At 41.0% G+C, this 22,401-nt stretch overlaps 1 protein-coding gene across 1 annotated transcript in view; it reads right to left on the bottom strand.

Moving 5' to 3' along the window:
* The window catches only part of LOC147912234 (uncharacterized), an 86,446-nt gene that overhangs the window by 25,445 nt on the left and 38,600 nt on the right, over positions 1–22,401 (bottom strand). The window contains exons 8-9 of the mRNA XM_087424957.1: positions 13,256–13,293; positions 8,584–8,652 (exon numbers count right to left, since the gene is read on the bottom strand). Of these exons, the coding sequence (XP_087281083.1) occupies positions 8,584–8,652; positions 13,256–13,293 (107 nt within the window). The remainder of the gene's footprint in view (positions 1–8,583; positions 8,653–13,255; positions 13,294–22,401) is intronic.

Raw genomic sequence — 22,401 nt, 5'->3', positions numbered from 1 at the left:
CTCACGCCCCATAAAATTACAGCAGGGAACCACGACCAGCAGGTGTGGGAGGGAGAGGCCAGGATGCTCCTTAATGATTTCTCTGACACCCCATGCTGAGCCGGTGGAGAAAGCGGAGCTGGAGGGAGATGGGAGCTTTCCCTGTTGGTGAGGGTGTGCCGGGTCAGCTCCCTCTTCCCACAGCAAGGCTGTTGGCTGTTAGCTCCTAACACTATTCCCAAAATCACCACTGCTACTTGTGCTGGGGCATGGGTGAAGCCAGCGTCTAACCTCCCACAGATCCTTCTGTCCCATGCAACTTCCCAAGAGAAAACTTTTGGGCAACACGAGCCCACCAAAACTTAGACCACTGAAGGAGGGAAGCAGAGAGAAGACAACTTAACTCAGACATGTGAAAACCCAAGTTAAAAAAAAGAGTCTTCAACAGCATCAAGTACTATAACAAAATGCTTCTAAAATCTACAAGACCAGGTTCTGTTTTCTCCTCAGATGGGGAGAGATAAATAAATGTCATACGTGTTTTCCAAGATGTCAGATCTCTGTTGGGATTTCATAGTAAGGATGTAATACATTTTGCCCTTTTTCTTTTTTTTTAGTGATAGAAGAAATTAATCATTATAGACCACCTGTTAGTCGATTGTCATGGAACTTGGCAAACCACTAGCTCATTATGCTGAGGGCTTTGTGCCAATATTTTGAAAAGGAAGGGGGAAAAAAAACAGAAAATCAATTTATTTAAAGCAATCTTAAATTGTTCCTATTGTTTTTATTTGGCAGATTGAGAAAAACATACATTTCTTTAAAGAAACAGAAAAGTGGATGTGGAATTTTTGCAAAAGAAAGGAGGATGAACAAGGGAAAGGACTATCTTAGAGATGGCATAGAAAGCAAATGAGGGGGTCTGCAACATTTATTAAGCCCCCACTGTGCTGAGTAGTGAACATGTCACCACTTTAGGGTGAGGAGGAGGGGAGAAAAAAGAAACAGGAAAGAAATATAAGGCAGAAAAAGTCCTGGTTCTGCCCTCTAGAACATTACTTTATAATTGAGGACACCCAACAAATAAACACAAAATGGACTTAAACACATTTTAAAAATAAGCAGCCAAGAATTTATCTTATACCCTTAAATTATTTTCACTCTCTAACACTGTTTGCATTATGCACAATACTGCTTATCAAGTCAATGGTTTTGAGAAATTGTATCTGTTGGATTCCACATGTTAAATTCTACAGGAAACGGGTGGAGCTGGGTGAGCCGATCCATGAAAACCTTACTGTTTAGGCTGATATCAAAAAACCCGTCCTTCAGAATGGAAGTCACTCTTTCAATGCGGTAGGATTAGATGAAATAAGAAATGCTATTGTTTGGCAAACATTTTCTGAGAATGTACCACACGTCAGGCATTGGGCTGGGATCTTGGCATATAAGGATTAAACAAGACAAAGCATGTGGTTTAAATGAAGAATGCAAGATCAGAAAGGAGGTGGCTTTGATACTTTTAGATTCCAAAAGATGTATGATGTTTCAATTCATTTTTCTCTAATTTAAGTCCAGAATGGAGAATCATCAACTTAACATCCTAGATCAGAAGACTGAAAACTCCAGCCTGTGCCAAGTCTGTGGTTGTTATATTTTAAAAGGGTTGTGAGAAAGCAGGAAGGGAAGAAAGGGAAGAAAAGAAAGCAAGGGAAGCAAGAAGGCAGGAAGGAAGGAAAGAAGGAAGGAAAGAAGAAAGAAAGAAAAGAATATGTCACAGAGATGGAATGTGGCCTGCAAAGTCTAAAATGATTTCCTTTCCAGAAAATGCTTGCCTAGGTTATAAGAGCTAGGAAAAAAAGCCATACTTACTCCAGAACATCATTCTCTTCCTATTCTTAGATTTCTCAGGGTTTCAGATATCTGAAGGCTCTATATTAAATTTAGATTAATTTTAAACTTATTTCTGAATTCCTGGTTTAGCATTGATTCTGTAACATTTTTCTTAATGAAGAAATTGGTACATTATTTAACAGTATTCAAACGTTGTTGATTTCTGAAAGGTCTTTCTGGCCACTTCACTGTGCTACCTCTTCTAGCCCAGATATTTTACGTGGTAAAATAAACATATATATATTGGGTAATCTGCCTTTTTAAGAACCATGGTTTCTAATTGTAGTTAAACCACAAAGACTGTTTCATCCAGGGACAAAACTACTTTTCAGGTGTAATTGAAGACAAGTCTTTCTTTAATCACCAAAGGATGTCTGTCCTCCCTAACAAAATATATGGTTTAAGCAAAACTTCATACTCTGTCGATTTCTAGAAGGAGTAAATAATGAAGCCATTTCAATTTCCACGGATAAATCTACATGCTGCCCTTTTCATTACTTATTTGGTATGGTAATCTATTCATATGCTGAAGTTGGAATTTTTAGGATTTTTACTGTATGCATTTTATATTACTTTTAAGTATATTTGGGAGTGAATGGAAATTTATACATTTTGAGAGATTAAGGCAAAACAAATCAGCCTGGATTTATTTATGCATATATAGAGTATCTAAAAAGAAAGCAAATCAGATAAGAAGGAAACGTATTTTAGATTTTCCTCATTTTTTTGATTATAGGTTTGCTCAATATAAATGTCAAAAAACGTGTTTTCCTGGAACTAGGCAAAATAAAAGTTTGATCCTTGATCTAAGTGGAGGATATGGTTAGTTCCTAAAACCAATGACTCCATTTGGCTTATGCCCATTTGAGGTCATTAATGCCATTTGTACTACACAGAGCCGCAGTCACATTTCACAGCTGGCTGGTCCCCACAGGGACAGGCTCTGAGTAATATATTACAACCTACCTGCAGGACGAGTGGGGTCTGATTAAGTACATGTTGTCTGCCACAATTAAGCAACTGCATGTAAAATTCCCAACTGAAGCCATAAAGATTACAAAAAGTGGTTTCTAGATCTGCATAACGGTAAGAAGTTCTGTCAGCCACAACCACACATTTCCCCAAAGTTCATTTTTCAATCCCTTTGCATAGAATGTAATAAGACACATCTTTGTGGGCCAATAGATTCTGCCAAGTTGCAAAGTTTTGGGGAGATATGCTACAAAATAGACGCAAGTAATTAGTTACAAAAGAATATTGGAGTAAATTTGAGGACAAAGGAGATTAACAGACTGCCTTAAATGTTCCAAGAAATGTGGGGAAAAGAAATATTGAGAAGCATGAATGTAACTTTCCTTATTAAATGAAACCACTTAAGTGAGAATGATGCCATCTGTGTTTGACAGGCCAAACAGCTAACTCCCCTCACAAGAGCCTTCAGCTGTTGTAATAGAAACAATGCACCACCCAAAGGAAGGAGCACCTGGCATAGAAAAGCGTGAAATCATTGAAATCCTGTATCATGTTTGATTGACAGCATCCGTCTATTGCCCACGAACCGAAGTTCCCCATCCTACTCTCATATAAAAGAATAAAATTGTGCATTGGATCAATGTGAAATGGAACCATTTCTTAAATTTATAAAACAATTAGATAAAGTGGCTGTGGCATTCCCTGAATACTGAACTTATTCTGAATAATGATGAAATTATAAATAGAGATACAGCCTGGTATAATGTTTGTTCTTGTTCCTTTATTTTCAATTCCTTACTTCATATTCCCATGAAAAAATTGTAATTGAGCATGGCTATTATCTTTTAAATTGAACTCAGTTGGAGAAATAAAAAAAGGAAGAAAGCACATTGAATGAGTGGTAAGTTTGTGAGAGGAACTTCGTATAACTGAATTTGTTTAACTGAACTCTTTAATGACCTTGTGGAGCAGGAATTACTGCCCCCATTTTAAAGATAGGAAAACTGACACGTGGTGAACATAAGAGACTTACCCAGGGTCTACGACAGACAACTGGGAGAACCAGGTCAGATCCCATGTCCGGCAGGCTCAGAACAGCTCAACAATACTGCATGAGGCAGTCTGAAACACTTACCAATAAAGCTAAAAAAGTAAAATGCTTTGAGGCATAGTTGAGAATATCCTATAAGTAGGTAGTAAATAGCTTTAAAAGTATATTTTTCCTACCTCCCTATTTGCATCCTGGTTGAGAATAATCAGGATTCTGAGCATTCCCAATGGGGGTGATTATGTCCAGCAAGTCGCTAACCTCTCTGTGAAGTGACGTAATGGATCTGCAGTTCCCACAAGAGGCCCCACGATGAGACCAGTACTAGTGACAGCTTCACGACTTATAAGACATTGCCACACAGGTTATCACAGGTCATTCTTGTAACCCAGTGTGGAGGGTTAGGACTTCATTCATTCATTCATTCATTCCTTGCACCTTAAATATTTATTGTGTTCCTATTAAATCTGTGCCTACAACCACACTGGACCTTAGATACATAAAGATAAAAAAGATCTCATTCTGGCCTAAAGGCACTCAGTCTTCTACACAGATTAAATGAGAAAACAAAATGAGTGAAAACACTCTCCAAACTGAATCTACGTAACCTAATAATAATTAGTACTCTCAAAGGAAAATAAAATATTATAAAAATAAAGGCCACCAGTTATGAGAGACGATAATAATACTTATTTTTTCTTTGTTATATATATCCTTTATTCCTTGCATTTCAAAAGCCTACATTAGGTCTAACATAGAGTCTAATATTGCTTAGGAAAAAGTATATTCAGTAGAGGTAAGCAGAGGTTAATCATTTCTCTCAAGTCATGAGCATGTTGTTCACGGCAAAGGAAGAAGAGATTTCCTGAAATGAAGCTTTCGGCCAAAAAATAAAATATTCTTTAAAATGAAGATAACTTTCAGCAATTATCTTTGAAGGTTGAGCATCATTACAAGCAGACTTGTATACGACACACGTGTTACCTTCATGACTGACCCGAGGTCAGAAACGTGTGCTCTTTCCGGTATGGGAGGTGACCACACCGTCTCGGCCAGGCGTGAACTGAGCTCAGTAGACACGCATCGGGTGAAGGAAAGGAGCAGGCTGGGGCTGTGGAAGAAAGTTTTCTCCCTCTTAGAGCGGATCAACCATGCACGAAGGAACCAGTGACGATGGCCTCGGTAACCCCATTTCTAACCAGATGATCAACGTGGTGTGTCGCGGGAGTGGGGCCCGTCTGAAAGATCCTCTGTCCCTAAGAAGTTTTAAATCCACAACTCTGCTGGGGAAAGTTGAGTATAAGCTAACGTTGACCAAGCAGACAAGCTGTGCATCAACAGGCCCAGCCACAAGGAGCTCGGGCGCTCTCCGGCAGGAAGTCCCAGGGGTCAGACTGAGTCGGCACTGGTGCTGCTCACGGGTCTGCTGTGGGTAGAGCTGAAGGAGAAGACCGGCCCATTCCACGGAGGAGCTTACAAGCTACTCAAGGCCTAAATTATATGCCAAAGCACACCTGAGAGAGGAACGTGTATCATCACTGGGATCCACCTGGGAAGGTTTGCCAAGGAGGTGAAGCGTGAGCTTGGCCAGAGGAGAGTCTGGAAGGCAGAGAAGGGACGGTGTGCAGTAGGGACAGAGGGCCAGCCTGGGCCAATGCAGGGAAGCCCCGGGGGGATCGAGGACCCACTGCCCTCGGGGGCCAGACTACAGAAGGCCTTGAGTGCTGGGTCTGACCAGGTCCACGAGTAAAACTGCCTTCATTTATCCTATACTCATGGTTCAGAAACTGTATGTCATGAAATAAACTGAAAAATACTGCCAGGGAAATTAATGTTTCTTAGAAAATTCCATAATCTTTTCATTAATTCATCAACTATTTACTGAATGCCAGGCACTTTTTTCTAGACACTGGGGATGTATGGAAGACACTCTATAGAGTGAGAAGGATGCTCTAGAGGGTAAAGAAAAACACTAAAAGGAATGTATAAATAAAAGGTATATTGTGCCAGAGAGTGACAAGTGCTAAGAAAGAAAACGAAAACAGGGAAGGTGATTTAAATACAGCAGAGGGCACGGAGGCAGTGTAGAAATGTCAGATAGATTACTTCATGTAAGCCTTCTGAGCAAAGACCGGAAGGAAGTGAGGAATTCAGCAGTGGGGATCTCTGGAGGAAGAGCATTCCAGGAAAAGGGAAGGGCAGTGCAAAGACCCTGGGGTGGAAGGCACACAGAGCGTGAGGAACAAGGAGGCTGGGGTGGCCTGGGCAGAAAGAGCCAGAAGCAGCCAGCTAAGGGGGACAAAGCTATGAAGCCTGGAAACAAGGAGCTGAGACCCCAGACAGAGGGAGAGTAACCAGAGTGTCTTCCAACACTTGGGTGACATGGAGTAGAACCTAGCTTTCTATGTCAGCACAGTTTTATTTTTAGACTTATTTCTGCTCATGACACACAATAAAGAAATCTATTCACAAATTCTGATTCCTTCCCAACATCATGAAGGGAGTTAGCAGTTCTGCTTTTATTTATTTTTTTTTAATAATTTTATTTATTTATTGTTTTACCCCCAAAGCCCCAGCAGATAGTTGTATGTCATAGGTGCACATCCTTCTAGTTGCTGTATGTGGGACGCCGCCTCAGCATGGCCAGAGAAGCGGTGCATCCATGCACGCTCGGGATCCTAACCCGGGCCGCCAGCAGCGGAGCGCGCACACTTAACCGGTAAGCCATGGGGCCGGCCCAGGTCTGCTTTTAGAAGTCACTAATGTTACAAAGTCCTCTTTAGGCCTCCTTAGGCATTAGGAAGCCTCTTTTAGAAAATCCGTAGAACAGAGACCTGGTCCCTGACACTGACAGTGAGACCCCAGGGTTTCCGGCAGGTCAAGCACTACAGGAGGAGGAACGGGCGGGAAGCAGGCCGGCCTGCTGGGCACACACGAGCCCCCTTAGGGAGCCGGGTTTCTCCTGAGCACAAACCCTGAAACAACGCACTTTCTCAGCTACACGTGCCGTGCGCTTCCGTACATGGGGGCACGGGGCTGCGACACTCCTGTCTAGCTCCTGTGCCCTGACTCAGCCCTGATGGGATGAAGAGGAAAATCGCACTTGAGGCCAGTTTGAGACAACCTCTCCTAACAGGCCTCCGGGGATTTCAGTGTGGGATCTGAAGTGACACAGCCTGAAACGGGTCATAAAAAGGGCCGGAAAAGGCGGCCTCTCCCCTCGCCATTGTTGTCTGGAGGAGAGACTGCCAGGTCCCAGGGGTGCCCTTCAGCTCCCTAAAACCTTGGCTTTTTACCAAGAAAGGCTGAGTCCGGTTAACAAACATGAAGACTTTTTTTTAGGAACGGACCCACTGCAAGTGCATTTGGCAAAATGGCATCACCTCAAAACCCAAAGTGAAATAAATGGACGAATTTACAAGCCAGGCAAATGTTCAAAGGGAGACTCAGACGCGAGGACAGATGGCCGGTGAAGAGCTGGGAGCGTTCCACCAACACCCACAAAGTGCAGATTTTCTAAATGCCTTGAAGGCTGTTTATGGTCTGAGCACCCAGGAATCGGCCCGCGGGCTCTGGGCATCTGGGCAGCGGGAGCCTCTCTCTCAACATTCACACTGCGTCCTGGAAGGGCAGTGAGCCGATCTCTGCCCAGGGAATTTTATTTTTAGTGCAAACATCACCGCTGCCTTGTAAAAGCCAGTCAGATGCATTCCACACTTTATTTCCAATGTGAAAAGGAGCCAATGATTTGCCTGTTGAAATCGAAAGAAAAACAGGGAAAGGGCCACTCCCTTACACACCCTCCTGTCTATTTTTAGGGTGCTGCCCAAACCCTTAGGAATCTTGGAACTATGAAAATTTCTTTAAAATTCTAGTTATAGGAGCTCCAGAAAGAGTACTGTATTTTTTTACCTCTTACAACATCTTGGCAAAGATAATTCTAAACCATTCCTTCTGCATTTAGTGAAGAATGTTTAGGGTGAGTATTAAGTGCAGATTGAAATATGCCTATGTAAATGAAAGAAAAATAGAGACACTGAATTGCTAGTAGTCAATCAGGGAGAAAATAAGGAGAGAGCATGTATTTTCATTGCAATTTTCTCAAAAGCTGTTATTTCTGATCCCTTTAGAGACTTTCTAACACTGGAATTATTTTTAAGAAAAAAATCCCAGCAAAATCAAATTGCACATATATATCACAATTAAAAATTACCACTACTTCTAAAACCAAAATCAAGTTGCAGTACAATAGATGCTAAAAATTTATCAAAATGTTAGTCATTTGAGAAGTTGTTTCATCTCTTTATCTCTCACAAAATCTATTTTGGTGCACACTCAAATAAGTGTGTGTTTGTTTTAATAGATAGATGGATGGGTAGATGGATGGATGATATTTGATCAAGTTTAGAAGCAAGTATGTGATCTTTAGAGAGACACACCCTCACATATAGAACAATATCCCCACTACTAGGAAAGACGTCAATAAAAACCAATTTCATCTTCATGGAGAAATGGCTTCCACAAATACAATCTCATCACACACACATACACACACACAAACTTAGAGATTCTACAATTAATATCTTGGGAAGGAAGACCATTCTTCACCACACTCTGTCCTGGTTTAATTACCAAGTTGATAAATAACATTACGATTTCAAGGCCACACAGAAGATTCTTACATCACTCACCCTGTGAGGGAGCTGCTGAGATTCTTCTTGTGTTTGGGGCAGACAGGCGATTGATTCTGGGGAAGATATCTGGGTCCGTAAAAAACAGCATTAAATGCTCAATTCCAGACACATCTCTTCCCAATGAAGAGATGCCTCATTGCACAAAAGCATTTCACAAAAATAAAACACCTCTTATTTGGAGATCATATCATGCATTTCAATATTTCTGGAATTAAAAACAAATTATTACATATATATTTAGTAATTTATGTAACCTTTTCCCATTTGGATAAATATAATCTTTATATTTGTCCAGATTGTCAGCATATAACAAACGCTTACACATAAGATGCCCAAACTGTACTGTTATTTTGTATCATTTTTAGAGGAAAGTTATCTTTGGATCTTGAAAATTTCCTTTTATGTAAATATTAGTGATCGCCAATATTTATAAAACACAGCACTAAGTATCCACAATCTGTATTATTTGTTGCTTCTCAGAATATCTAGATATGCTTCAGAACAGCTTTCTGGTCAAAATAAAGATGGACAGACAGACTGTCAAGAAAAAGCAGGCATAATTAGAAAAGTTGAATTAACTTTTGCTATTTCAGATTCATTAAAACTAGTTAAGTCAAATAAATCTATATTTGATATAATGGTAATTGTTTTGTCTTCTCATTTTTGAAGTTCGAAAAGTTTTATTATTCCTGATAGATCAATAACAAATATTGTTTCCATTTACCTTTAAGGAAAATGAAGAATTCAACATTATCTACTAAAAACGAGTGTGTGATGTAACCGCGTGGAGTGACAGAAGCTTTACTGCTGAACTCTAAAAGGCTTCAAAATTGTGAAAATTGTGAAAGATAAATAAAAATGAAAATGTAAAAGAAGTGAAAAATAAAAAGTAAAGAATGGCCAGATAATGGTCTTCTAAAGGAATCTTCTCACACGTTTCTGATATACCCTTGATGTTTTAGAAACATGAAGAATTTCTTATGACTGCTATTCTAGACTTGTTTTTTATTCCATTCTTACTGAAAACGTTAGCAGACATCTTTCTTATAGTGTAAAAATTAAGGAACCCCTCCAAATTTAAGGGCCCTATTGTTGAACAAAGTGCCATGGACCAAGCTTCTAGAATTAGAACCTGATATTTGTGATCTATTATACTGTGTAAACAGACTAAACTCATGTTCTTGGTGGCTAATTTGTCACAACTCCAAAACAAAGGCAATTAAAGGAAAGAATTCAACACTGGAGATCCATCCAGGAGCTAAAAATATTTTATGGCTATATTATTTTAATATATTTTACAGCACTCTTAAAACTGGACCATTTTTGTTAACCAACCAGAAAAAATGGAAGAAAAAACAAGATTCACTTAACAAGAATTCATAAATTAACAAAATACTGGGGAAGACGATAGTCATCATTTTAACGTTAACACTAGTTTAACAGGAATAGAGAAACTTCTCTGATAAATCCTGTGACGGAACAAGCCCAACATGAGCCCCTCGCAGTATTGTCTCAGCAACCCCGGCCCTGCCACATTGTTTCCCTTGTTCAACGTGGCTGACTGCACAGGTGTGGCATCTGCTGTCTTGTTCAGACTGGCCGAGACTAGGTTCTGGGGCACCGCATTGGGCAGTGTGAGGGACACCCACCTTTGGTCACACTAGGCTCTCAGCAGTGTCATACCTTTACTTCAAGGCCCAAACCTCAACTCAGACAGATTCAGGACAGTATTTTCTGTCTCGTATACTGCACAACCACGAACAGTCATGAGGCACTGTCTTATACAGTATCCTGCAGGGCATGCTTATAAAATACAATCTGGCAATTAGATAAAAACATATGTATGGGTTTACCTAAATGTGCACATATATATTTTCTCTCTACTCATTCAACAAATAATTGTTGAGTTCTTCCTATGCCCCCAGCACAGCACTGCGCTGGGCATTGAGGATCACAGCGAACAAATGGATAGAAATGCCTGCCCACAGGGAACTTGCATTCAAGTGAAGGGAGACAGACAGACAGACAAATACAGACTACCTGTAGGCTATAGCAGGTAAGGATGTTGGCTGTTACAGCACATGAAGCCGTCTGAGGGTTTTGGTGGGAGCTCGCAGGAGCAGGCTCACGGCTACGGGAGCTAGTCTCCAAAGGCAGCCCAACTCCTCCATCTTCATGTGGACACGAGGCTGCTCCCAGCAAGCGCTGAGATGGATTTCCTCTCCCCTTGCACCTGGGCAGCCCCGTGACAGGCTTCGATTCACAGAATGTGACAAGAGTGAAATTCTGGGACTTCCAAACCCAGGCCTTAAGAGGACACTCAGTTTCTGCTTCCTCTTTTTTAGAAGACAGGCACCATTTAGGAAACATGGCTACGCTGCCAAAGAAAGAGAGAGAAACAGAAAGAGAGGGATAAAGACGGAGAGAGAGAGAAACAGAGAGACAGAGACAGAAACAGAGAGCAAGAGAGAGAGAAAGAGACAGGGAGGGAGAGAGAAACAGAGATAGACAGACAGAGAGAATCAGAGTGAGAGACACAGAGAGAGGGGGACACAGAAAGAGAGAGACAGAGAGAGAAGGAGAAAGAGAGAGAGAGAGACAGACAGAGAGACAGACAGAGATGGGAGAGAGAAGAGATCTGAAGCCATCTCTGATGTACTAGAGTCAGGCCAGCTCACAGCTGACACAGCCACAGGACTGAGCCTTAGGGAGACCAGCAAAAGAATCCTCCACCTGAGCCCCACCAACCCTCAGAAATAATACAGAGCTGTTGTTTGAAGCCACTAAGCTCCAGGGCACTTTGTTACACAGCCACAGATGACTGAAACATTGTTCAGGGATTCCTCTGGCTCTTGTGTTAAGACTAGCCTACATGGGAGTGTGTTGGAGCTAAGGGGCAGAAAGAACAATGACTTTGACCAGAAGCAAGCCTGGCTGGACCTGGGTAGTCAGAAATTCACAGACGGTGAGACGTGGTCAGATTCTGGAGAGAGAGGTATTGCAGTATGATTCCATTTATACAGAGTTCAGATATAGGCAGAACTTATCTGTGGCTTCCTCTGGCTGTATCCCGAAAGATGGGCCAACACAATTGCTGACAGATCGTATGTGAGGTGTGACAAAAAAAGACAAGTCGATGACAAAGTTGACCTCACCACTTGACAGCTCATTCTTCCTCAAAAGCAGCAGCACAAATGTCCAAATTCTACATCAGCAGGTGCATGGTCTTAGAGCTACAAGGCAAATTGCTCCTGAGAGTGGCCGTGCGGGAGGTTCTTGCACTCAGAAGCGAAAGTGAGCCGGTGCTGGAGGTGAGCAGAGCCGTCAGGAGTCACCTGTCACCTGAGAACGCACAGGTAAATAGGAATTCCTTACAGCTCCACATACTAGTGCTGAGACCACAAAAGGCAGGCAGCAAGGAAAGCTCATTATTTGAGACTCTTCCAGAGTCATCAAGCAGGTTCTTGGAGATGAACGTTGATGGCGGTTTCTTGCTAAAAGCTGGACAATGGCTCAGGTCTCTTCTTCTCAAGCAGCAGGTTCTGTTTATTTGCTCTCAAAGAGGACGCAGCACTGAAGGGGAGAGGAGCCGTCAGGGAGAACCTGTGAGGGCAGCATCATGGCGACTTCAATCTGTAGACAGTCATCAAGCCCTAGTTCACTTCGTCCTGGACATTCCTCCAGGGAGAACCGCCCTAGCTCGCTGGGGGCACCAGGTGGGCTGAGGTCCAAGTAGGAGTGGTCAGAAGAAAGGAGACTCATCCCAATGGGCCAACACTGCTGCTCAGACCCCTTCCCTGTGTCTCCCCACAAAGCCCTGGTCCCACAACCAAGACGCTCGTTTCCAGGGAACCCAGTTGGAGCCCCACCTGCCTCGTTGAGGAATCAGCTCTGCGATGCCTCTGGTTTTCCCCATGAGTCAGTCATCCAGCGAATCCTCACTGGGCGTCGACTGCGTGTCCAGCTTCCTTCTGGTTACTAGATACCCGAAAGGAGCTCTTCTTGATTAAGAGTTGGAAAACTGAAGTTCAAATCTGGCTCCTTGAAGACTAGCAGTCTGTAAAATTATCTGGCATGCTGTGTCCTTCCCAGAGCCACCTTGGTGGTCCCCAGAGCCCCCTACAAATTCCCTTTTAAGAAATCTCTTCTCTAATATGGTTCACAAGAGGATAAAAATGTTCTTTATTTTCCGTCTCAATCCTTTTCTCTTCTCCTTTCTTTCCTCCTCCTAACTCTCCTCTCATCGCCTGCAATAGCATTTATTCAGAGCCTGAGGTGTGCGGGTTCTGAATCTCATGCCGTGGAGGGTGAGAAGATGGGTTTCAGTTAACTGACCAGTGGAACAAGCATCCAGGAACAACCACAGAGCCAACTGTGTCCTATAAGCACCACGGACTTGCTCTGTGAAGTGCACGGGTGCTCTTCGGACATCAGCAGTTGTTATTATCAATAATGGGATTTAAGACTAAAGTAAAAGGCCTACCGGGGATTCAGGTTGTGTGCAATTAATCCGATTTGGAAGCACACTGAAACTCCTCTGGGGACCAGTTTTGGTCACTGCCCTGTGCTCAGTGGGCCCAGGGCCTGTGCTCTAGCACGTGTTGAATGGGTGATTCACACAAACACTTGTTCACACCACAAGATAAGTCTCCCTTCTCATCTTCCTCACTTTGGGTCGGTAGGAGATGCTCCTTAGCAGGTTCACTCCTGCAGCCCACAGGCTGAGATTCGGGGCCAGTGGAGTCAGGGTTAGCTTTAGCACCGAGTAGAACAGCTTAATCGCAAATGAATTTCTCACAACTGTGTGCCATTGGTCACCAGGTGCCCGGACAGGGCAAATCCACTCTCACCAGTGAAGAAACACCTCAGATTCCAGATCACCTGACAGCTGATTGGGCTGTAACTGTTCTGCCGTCAACATCTGTAGCAAGAGGAGAAAAGGGCACTGAGGAGAGGATGGGGAGTGCCCCCCACCAGCCAGGCTGGTGTGCAAAATAGCAAAGAATCACTTTCAGAAACAAGCCCTGCTGTTCATTACTTAAAGTCAGGCAGTCAATCATTAGCAAATCCAAAAGTAGAGCCTTCCTAACAATTAAATGGGACAGTTACACACCTCAGCTGGGTTACTGCCAAGGGCCCTGGTTCTCAAACCGAAGCCTGAATCAGAATTACCCAGGGCAGAGGGCAGCTTGTGAAAAACAGACTGCTGGGCCCCATGCAGAGTTTCTGATTCAGCAGGTCTCCTGTGGGCCTGGGAATCTGCATTTCTAAGACGTTCCCAGGCATGCTGGGCTGGTATGGACTGCTCCTGGCAAACCAGCGATACAGGGTATGGTATGAGATTGGATGGACTGTTGTCTGAAAATGGTGCAGAATCTATCCCAACACACTTAAGAAAGCCCAAATTTGCTCATACTCCCACATGTGTGCACATAAGTGCTGTTATATCACTGCCTCGTCAAGCGAGTCTACCGGCTCTAGTCAAGGGCGGGGTGTTGAGACACAGGTGCCAAGGAGCTGGTGAAAAGGGGCTCAATTTATAGCAAAATGACAAACAACCTCATCTTAGACCTTCACAGTGGCTCCCAAACAGTGGAAAGTATGATTGTTCCATCTGTGAAAGGCAAGATCTATGAATAGAATTATGTGGTAATACAGAAAAATCAATAAGGTGATAATAAAATATTTAGGCATCAATCAAAAGTGCTCTCCCAATATAATTCAACCAGCAGCCCAAAGTTTGACTGTCAAGGGGGCAGTTCCCACCGTGGATAGACCTTTATGTTTTTGTGGACGACCGAATCCCACATTCTCTGAGGAAAGTGCCACTAAGGACTGTGGTGTGTCTGAGTTTCTGGGAGGCGACATGTGGCTGCTGAGATGGGACCTACAGCCACGTGGGTCTGAGTTGCTCACAAGCCACGTGACCTGGTTTCATCATTTCAAGGGCGTTCTTTCCAGGATTTCTGAAGTTCAGGTAATTAAGTGGATGCAAGGTTTATTGGTTACATTTTACCCAGCACCTCACACCAGTGGCCACAGCGACACGTCCACTTGAGTTGCATCTCTGACAGAAACCGCGGTCTTGTGCAACATGGTTTTAGGAAGAAAATGTGAAAGTACGCAGGCAAAAATTGTAAAACTGGACACACTGGAGTCCACAGATATATGCACGAATCTATGACTGGCTGGCCACGTTTCACTGGTATTTTCTGTTTTCCTTTAATTTTCTCTGTTGTTGACACTTATTTGTCCTTTCTGTTGACAAACGGTTAGAGCGATCACCTGAAATTCATTTTGGATTTAATTTCAAGTGGCACTTCTTTTCATGTTGAAAAGCGTCTTGCCTCATTTCACTTTTATTTTTTTCTCGCCTCTCTGCCAACAATCTCCTCCTTGGTCAGCTCTTTAATAACAACTTCGAGCCCAGGATATGTTTGCCTTAATGCCGGCAAGCCAAACAGGAGCTCGGAGGCCGGCAGAGACCCGAGGCCCAGATAAAAGGCCAGGAGGCTTTCTCACAGCATGGTGCGAGCTGCTCCGACCCCCTGGGGTGGAAACCAGGTTCCAAATTCACCTGAAGGGTCCTTCTACAGAAAGGTTTCTGCTGAAAACACTTCCACGTAGCAGACAGCAATCATCAGGGAGGGACTTTCAGAATTGAGTCACTTCATACCATTGTGTTTAATTGGAAAATTGAGAAAGAAGCCATTTTATTTTCAGTATACACATAAATGTTGTGTTCTATTGTTTATAGTTAGCCTTGTTTTGATTAAAGATTTTATTTTTTTAAAGCAGTTTAGGTTCACAACAAAATTGAGGAGAAGGCACAGAGATTTCCCGTAGCCTCCCCCATGATCAACCTCATTCACCAGAGTGGTACATTGGTTACCAAGGATGAATCTACATTGACAGAAGTCCATAGTTTACCTTACGGTTCATTCTTGGTGTTGTATATTCTACAGGTTTAGACAAATGTATAATGATATATATTCAACATTATAATATCGCACAGAATATTTTCACTGTCCTAAAAATCCTCTATGCTCCATCTATTCATCCCTCCACCTCACCTCCTCCTCCAGCAACCACTGATCTTTTTACTGTCTCCATTGTTTTGCCTTTTCCAGAATGTCATATAGTTGCAATCATACAGTATGTAGCCTTATCAGATTGGCTTCTTTCACTTAGTAAGATGCATTTAAGGTCCCTCCATGTCTTATCATGACTTTATAGCTCATTTCTTTTTAGTGCTAAATAATATTTCATAGTTTGGGTGCACCACAGTTTCTTTATCCATTCACCTACTGAAGGACATCTTGGTTGCTTCCAAGTTTTGGCAATTATGAATGAGGCTGCTATAAACATCCATGTGCAGGTTTTTGTGTGGATGTAAGTTTTCAGCAGCTTTGGGTAAATAACAAGGAGCTTGATTGCTGGATTATATTGTAAGAGAATGTGCAGTCTTACAAGAAACCGCCACGCTGTCTTCTAAAGTGGATGCACCATTTTGCAATACTGTTCTTGCTCCACATTCTTGCCAGCATTTGCTGGTGTCAGTGTTCTGGATTCTGGCCGTTCTAATAGGTGTGTAGTGGTATCTCATTGTTGTTTTAATTTGCATTTTCTTGTTGACATATGATGTGGAGCATCTTTTCATATGCTTATTTGATATCTATATATCTTCTGTTAAGGTCTTTGGCCCATTTTTTAACTGGGTTGTTTTCTTATTTTTGAGTTTTATGGGTTCTTTGTGTATTTTGGATAACAGTCCTTTGTCATATGTGTCTTTGGCGAATATATTCTCCCAGTCTTGCGGCTTGTCTTCTAATTCTCTTGACATTGTATTTCAGAGAACAGAAGTTTTTAATTTTTTGAAGACCAGCTCATCAATTATTTCTTTCATGGTTTTTGCCTTTGGTGTTGTATCTAAAAACCCGTTGCTATACCCAAGGTCATCTAGGTTTTCTCTTATGTTATCTTCTAGGAGTTTTATAGTTTTGTATTTTACATTTAGGTCTGTGATCCATTTTGAGTTAATTTTTGTGAAGGGTGTAAGGTCTGTGTCTAGGTTCATTTTTTTGCATGAGAATGTCTGGTTATTTCAGCACCATTTGTTGAAAAGACTATCTTTGCTCCATCGTATTGCCTTTGACCTTTGTCAAAGATCAATTGACTACATTTATGAGGTGTATTTCTGGGCTTTTTATTCTGTTCCATTCATCTGTTTGTCTATTCTTTCACCAAAACCATGCTGTCTTGATTACTGCAGCTTTATACGAAGTCTTGAAGTCGATAGTGTCAGCCCTCCAACTTTGCTCTTCTCCGTCAATATTGTGTTGGCTATTCTGGGTCTTTTATCTCTCCATATAAACTTTAGGATCAATTATTGATATTCACAAAATAACCTAAGATTGCATTGAATCTGTAGATCAAGTTAGGAAGAACTGACATCTTGACAATATTGAGTCTTCTTATCCGTGAACATGGAACATCTCTCCATGAATTTAGTTCTTTGATTTCCTTTATTAGAGCTTTGTAGTTTTCCTTATATAGACTTTGTACATATTTTCTTAGATTTATACCTAAGTATTTTATTTTTGGGGGTGCTAGTGTAAATAGTATTTTGTTTTTAGTTTCAAATTCCACTTTTTCATTGTTGATGTATAGGAAAGCAATCAACTTTTGTATACTAACCTTGTATCCTGCAACCTTGCTATGATTGCTGATTAATTCCAGGGTCATTTTTGTCAATTCTTTCAAATTTTTTACATAGACAATCACGTCATCTGCAAACAAAGACAGTTTTATGTCTTCCTTCCCCATCAGTATACCTCTTATTTCGTTTTCTTGTCTAATTGCATTAGCAAAGAATTCCAGTACAATGTTGAAAAGAAGTGGTGAGAGGGGACATCCTTGCCTTGTACCCAATCTTAGTGGGAAAGCTTCAAGTTTCTCACCATTAAGTATGATGTTAGCTCTAGGTTTTCATAAATAGTCTTTATCAAATTGAGAAAGTTCTCTTCTACTCCTATTTTACTGAGAGTGTTTATCACGAATGGGTGCTGGCTTTTGTCAAATGCCTTTTCTGCATCTACTGATATGAACATGTGATTTTTCTTTTTTAGTCTGTTGATGTGATGGATTACATCAACTGATTTTCAAATGTTGAATCAGCATTGCATACCTGGGATAAATCCCACTGGGTCATATTGTATAATTCTTTTTATACTTTCTTGAATTTGATTTGCTAACATTTTGCTGAAGATTTTTGTATCTACGTTCATGAGACACATTGGTCTGTAGTTTTCTTATAATGTACTTTACATCATTTTACTAAGTAAAAATGACATTGGAATTGGTGGACTAATGTCACTACTCACAAGGAAAGGCTTCTTCTCTGTGCATTTGTTGTACCTATTAAGAAATTTTGTGTTCAACTCTATGCAGGTGGTGCAACAGTGTGGCTAGGTTTATGGGCCTCAGAGACAGGCTGGGTTTGGACACAAGGTCTGTGCTGTGCTAACTTGTTACCCCAGGGCAAGTGAGTTATTGATTGTCCTAAGTTTCTACCCCCTCATTTGCAAAATGAGCTTCTAAAAAATAGTAGGTATATCATTTCACAGGGTTTGTGTGAGAATTAATTGGGATAATCCATGCACAATGCTTGAAATATCAGAGTAAATAAATATGCAGTGTTATCATTTTAGTCATTTGCTTAGCCTATATCTTATTGCCTTAGTATAAGAACTATTTTTCTCCTAATTATAATATTTTATGTAGGACACTTTTTATTTTTAGTTCATTCTCTGAAGCCTTTTCCCATTGCACTGTAAATATTACAGATTGATGCCTGTAAAATAACATTTAAATTTGGCTGTGGTTTGTTTATATATAAAATAATGTTAACATTCCCTAAAAAAGCAATAAAATGGAGATCTCTAATGGCAGCATTACACATGAACAAGCACTTACATCTGTACCGTGGTTTCCAGTTTATGAATTCATGGATCTACTCAAACAGTCTTCTGAATAGGGGGTTTTCTGTGTAGTGTGTTTCTTCTCACATTGTGTGTTTTAATTTTTCTAGTTGTCTCTTCTCTGTATTTAGATGATTATACACTTTGAATTGAAAGGAACATTAGCATCCACCTAGGTGAACCTCCTTCTCAAAACAGAAATCCCTAGTCGGGGGGTTGGATGGGGGAAGGCGAAAGGGAGAAGGAGTAGTGTCCAGTTAAGGCTTACACACCTCCAAGTTACCAAAGGTCAGCCTGGACCGAAGATACACCTTCAGTCACTAAAAAAAATCCCCCTCATATTGAACTAAAATTCACCCCTTTGTAACTTCTTCCCATTGGTCCTAGTTCTGGTTAGGATAAATATGAAATACAGATGAAGTATGTTTATTAGAATATGAAACATATGAAATCTGCATGAAAACCCCAAGTGTCTGAGGCCACTTCCACGCCCCTTAGATTTGTCTTCCCAGGCTCACGTAAGCCTGTTTGAGTCTCTCCTGGGTGGAAGTTTCTAGAGCCTTAGTATCCAGACCAGCTTTCTTTTTAAAATGGGACTACATTTTCATCCTTGTCTTGAAACCTCCACAAACTCTTGTACGTCGTCTACCAAAGTCTTTCCCTCTCTTTCCGGTGTAATACTTGTGCACACATGCTCGTCTTTCCCTCTCTTTCCGGTGTAATACTTGTGCACACATGCACGTCTTTCCCTCTATTTCCGGTGTAATACTTGCGCACACATGCTCGTCTGTACGGACAAAGAAACTGCTTTCGGTTCTTCTCTGAATACAGAGGAGCGACCAGAAATCATTCACATCAAACACACTTTTAATTTCCTCAATTTCTGCAGAGACCATAAAGCCTTACTTTCAGGTGGATGGTGATTTTATTCTCCAAAGCTCCACACTGCTAACACGATTTGAGAAAACCACCTTTCCTAGCTCAATATTGTAAGACTGATCTTGCTTGCAAAGTGTTAAATGGAACTTCTGAGTCTACAGTCATGGGACCATTTTGTCTGCTCTCCAGAGAATGCAGTACGTAGACAAACATTCGCTGCAAATTAAACTTGCAGCCATCTCCAGCCATCTGACAGAGTGGCCCCAAAAATACTGCCCTGCCCAGCAGATTCAGAATGATGTGCTCCTTGCACTCAGGTGCGAAGGCCCAGCCATCCTGGCTCATCTAGGAGGACACAGTGAACTGTGTCCTGGCCCGGACACCCCAGGGAGAAGAGGACAAACAAAAGTAGCCTGCCCCCCTCCAAACAGCTTTGGTTACCTTATGCGCCCAGACAATTTTCTGGTGAAGAAAAAGTTCAGGATGCAACATGGCATGTTGTTAAGAAAAAGAATTTGATAAAACCATACACAACAAAACAAAACATATTTAAACAGCATACACTCTTCACTTTTATCTTTAAACGAATTTGTGCCAGGCACTTTCAAATAAGTTCCTCTCATAATAACTTCATAAAATAGGCATTATCATCACCAGTTTCTCGATGAACTCAGGGAGTTGAGGACTTGCTCAATTCCCCTGGCAAGGAACGAGATGACGGGCCAGATCCAGATTTTCTTCCTCCAAGCCTGAGCTCATCCCTCGATCGCTGCTACCACGTGTGACTATGCAAATAAAAATCCAACACTATGAACCAAGGCGAAAAAATTATCTTAATTTTGAAATCTAACCTGTAAAGTGCAGGTATTAAAAGACATTTAATCATATCTACATTCTACCCTAGATCATTTCATGATATCTTCATTTTATCCTAGATCTTTCTATCTTTGATTTCCAAATCGTGCAATGATGAAAATGTTTCCTTAGCTTTAGAATAACAGTTAAAATGCCACTTGAGGAGGGAATGGAGACGTGCAGAATAGCAAAAGGCAGAAAGATGGAAAGCACATATCCTATCAGAAGAAATCCATTCCCCGGTCCAATAGTAGCAGAGCCGGCCACTTACAGAGACCACACCAGCTAAAACTAGCTCAGAAGCCCAGAGACACACGGGGAAAAGCCCCCTCCTTTCTAGAAAAGCAAATCCTTTCAGACCTGCTTTCTATAGGAAAAATTCTTAGTTCATTTTCACTCTGATTTTATTTAATAAAGAACAAGAATAATTTATTTTCTTTGTCTCCAAACTTGTGTTTCTATTTGGTGATTTTGTTATCTTCTTGACTCATTTTAAGTGTATTTTTTATCTCCCCCACACAGTATATTCTCTTTATATTCTATATATGCTTCTTTGGAGACAAGAATCATGAGTGTCTTCTTTTATATCATCCAAATGAAACTATCTAGATGATGCAAAACATTACTTTGCATACAATAAGAATTTTAAAATGCTTATCACACAAATCACTTTACTGAAATGAATATTTTAATTGTAAGTAATTAAGAAGCTCGGAACATAGTTGCATGCAAAAAATATTCCCTAATGGGAATTAAAATATCATGTTAGGAAACACATTTTTCATCAATGTGAGAAATCTCGCCTCTTTACTCTGATCAGCTTTGACCAACAGCCCAGTTTTTCTTCTCCAAGGCACAGCCGCAGGCCAGGGTCTAGGAGCAGACACTGGGAAGAGATGTTTTAGAGTTACCAAGGACCAAAGTGCTCATGTGGTAATGGAATGTAGCATTTGATATTATAAATTTTCATTACCCTATAAATAGAAAAGAATATGAATTCACATTGAGATATACTGCTTAATATTTAAGATCAAGCTTAACATTTGAATAATAAATTCTTCCTTTTGGCATAAAACTGGAAATTTACAGTCCTTTCAACTATGCAAGATTTATTCTGGTATTTTGGTATTTAATAATATTATTTGTATACACAAATGCTGGTAGATTTGTTATCTATCATCGTATAAAAGTCAAAAATTATATCAACATGGTTTAATTCTTAAAATTCTGAGAAAAACTAAATTTATTTTGGTAGAGACAAAAAACACATTTTATATATACCATTTAAATATTCCAAAATTATAGTAAAAACATTCATAGACACCTATTTGGATCAAAGTCCTGTATTTTCTAGAAAATGGTGCTACTTTTCTTTTGTGAATATTCAAAAGTCCTTCTTATCAGACACTTTAGTCTCGCAACTGTAACAGATCTGTGATTACCAAATGATGATGGAGATTTCCACTGGTAATTAGGACACTTCCATCACACTGGGCTATTATAAAACACAAAACACCCATTAACGGTGGAGAGAAATGTTTTGAAGACAGATACTCTCCTGAACTGACAACAGAACTTTCTTATTTCCCCTTCGCACATATATGGTCTCAATAGTGAGAAAAGTTCTTTTGTTCTACCTTCCATCTCTAGTCTAAAACTTTTGTTCAGATGTTCCAGCTTTCCGTGTCCATTCAAAAAGATCCACAGTCTGTGAGTTCCCAGGATTTAAGTCCTGTTTACATACATAAATGGGTAGTTCAGAGCAACCATGCATCAGCCACACATTCCACAGTGAGCAGCTCCAGACTGCACCCCTCACTCCTTCCTTACACCAGAGAGGCCTGGCCCCCTTCCACCAGTTCTCCGTAGAGGAGCTTTCTTTCCCAGCAGGCTTCGGCACACCATTACCTCCCTTCAGGAGTTCTGTGCACATGAAAAAGCAAGGGGCCCTTTTGCTCCAACACACCACCCCAAAATTTGCACTTCAATTTTTTCATTCCAAAAAAAAAAGCCACTCTACTAACAATGTTTAAATCTTCTCTGAAAGTTAACTTTTCATGTTAAATGGATTAAATGCACAAACTACCTAAGAAATTTGCAA

The sequence above is a fragment of the Ceratotherium simum genome, chromosome 38 (assembly GCF_057802395.1).
Source record: "Ceratotherium simum simum isolate JZ-2026a chromosome 38, ASM5780239v1, whole genome shotgun sequence".
NCBI lineage: Eukaryota > Metazoa > Chordata > Mammalia > Perissodactyla > Rhinocerotidae > Ceratotherium > Ceratotherium simum.
This window is presented reverse-complemented; position numbering and strand designations above follow the sequence as displayed.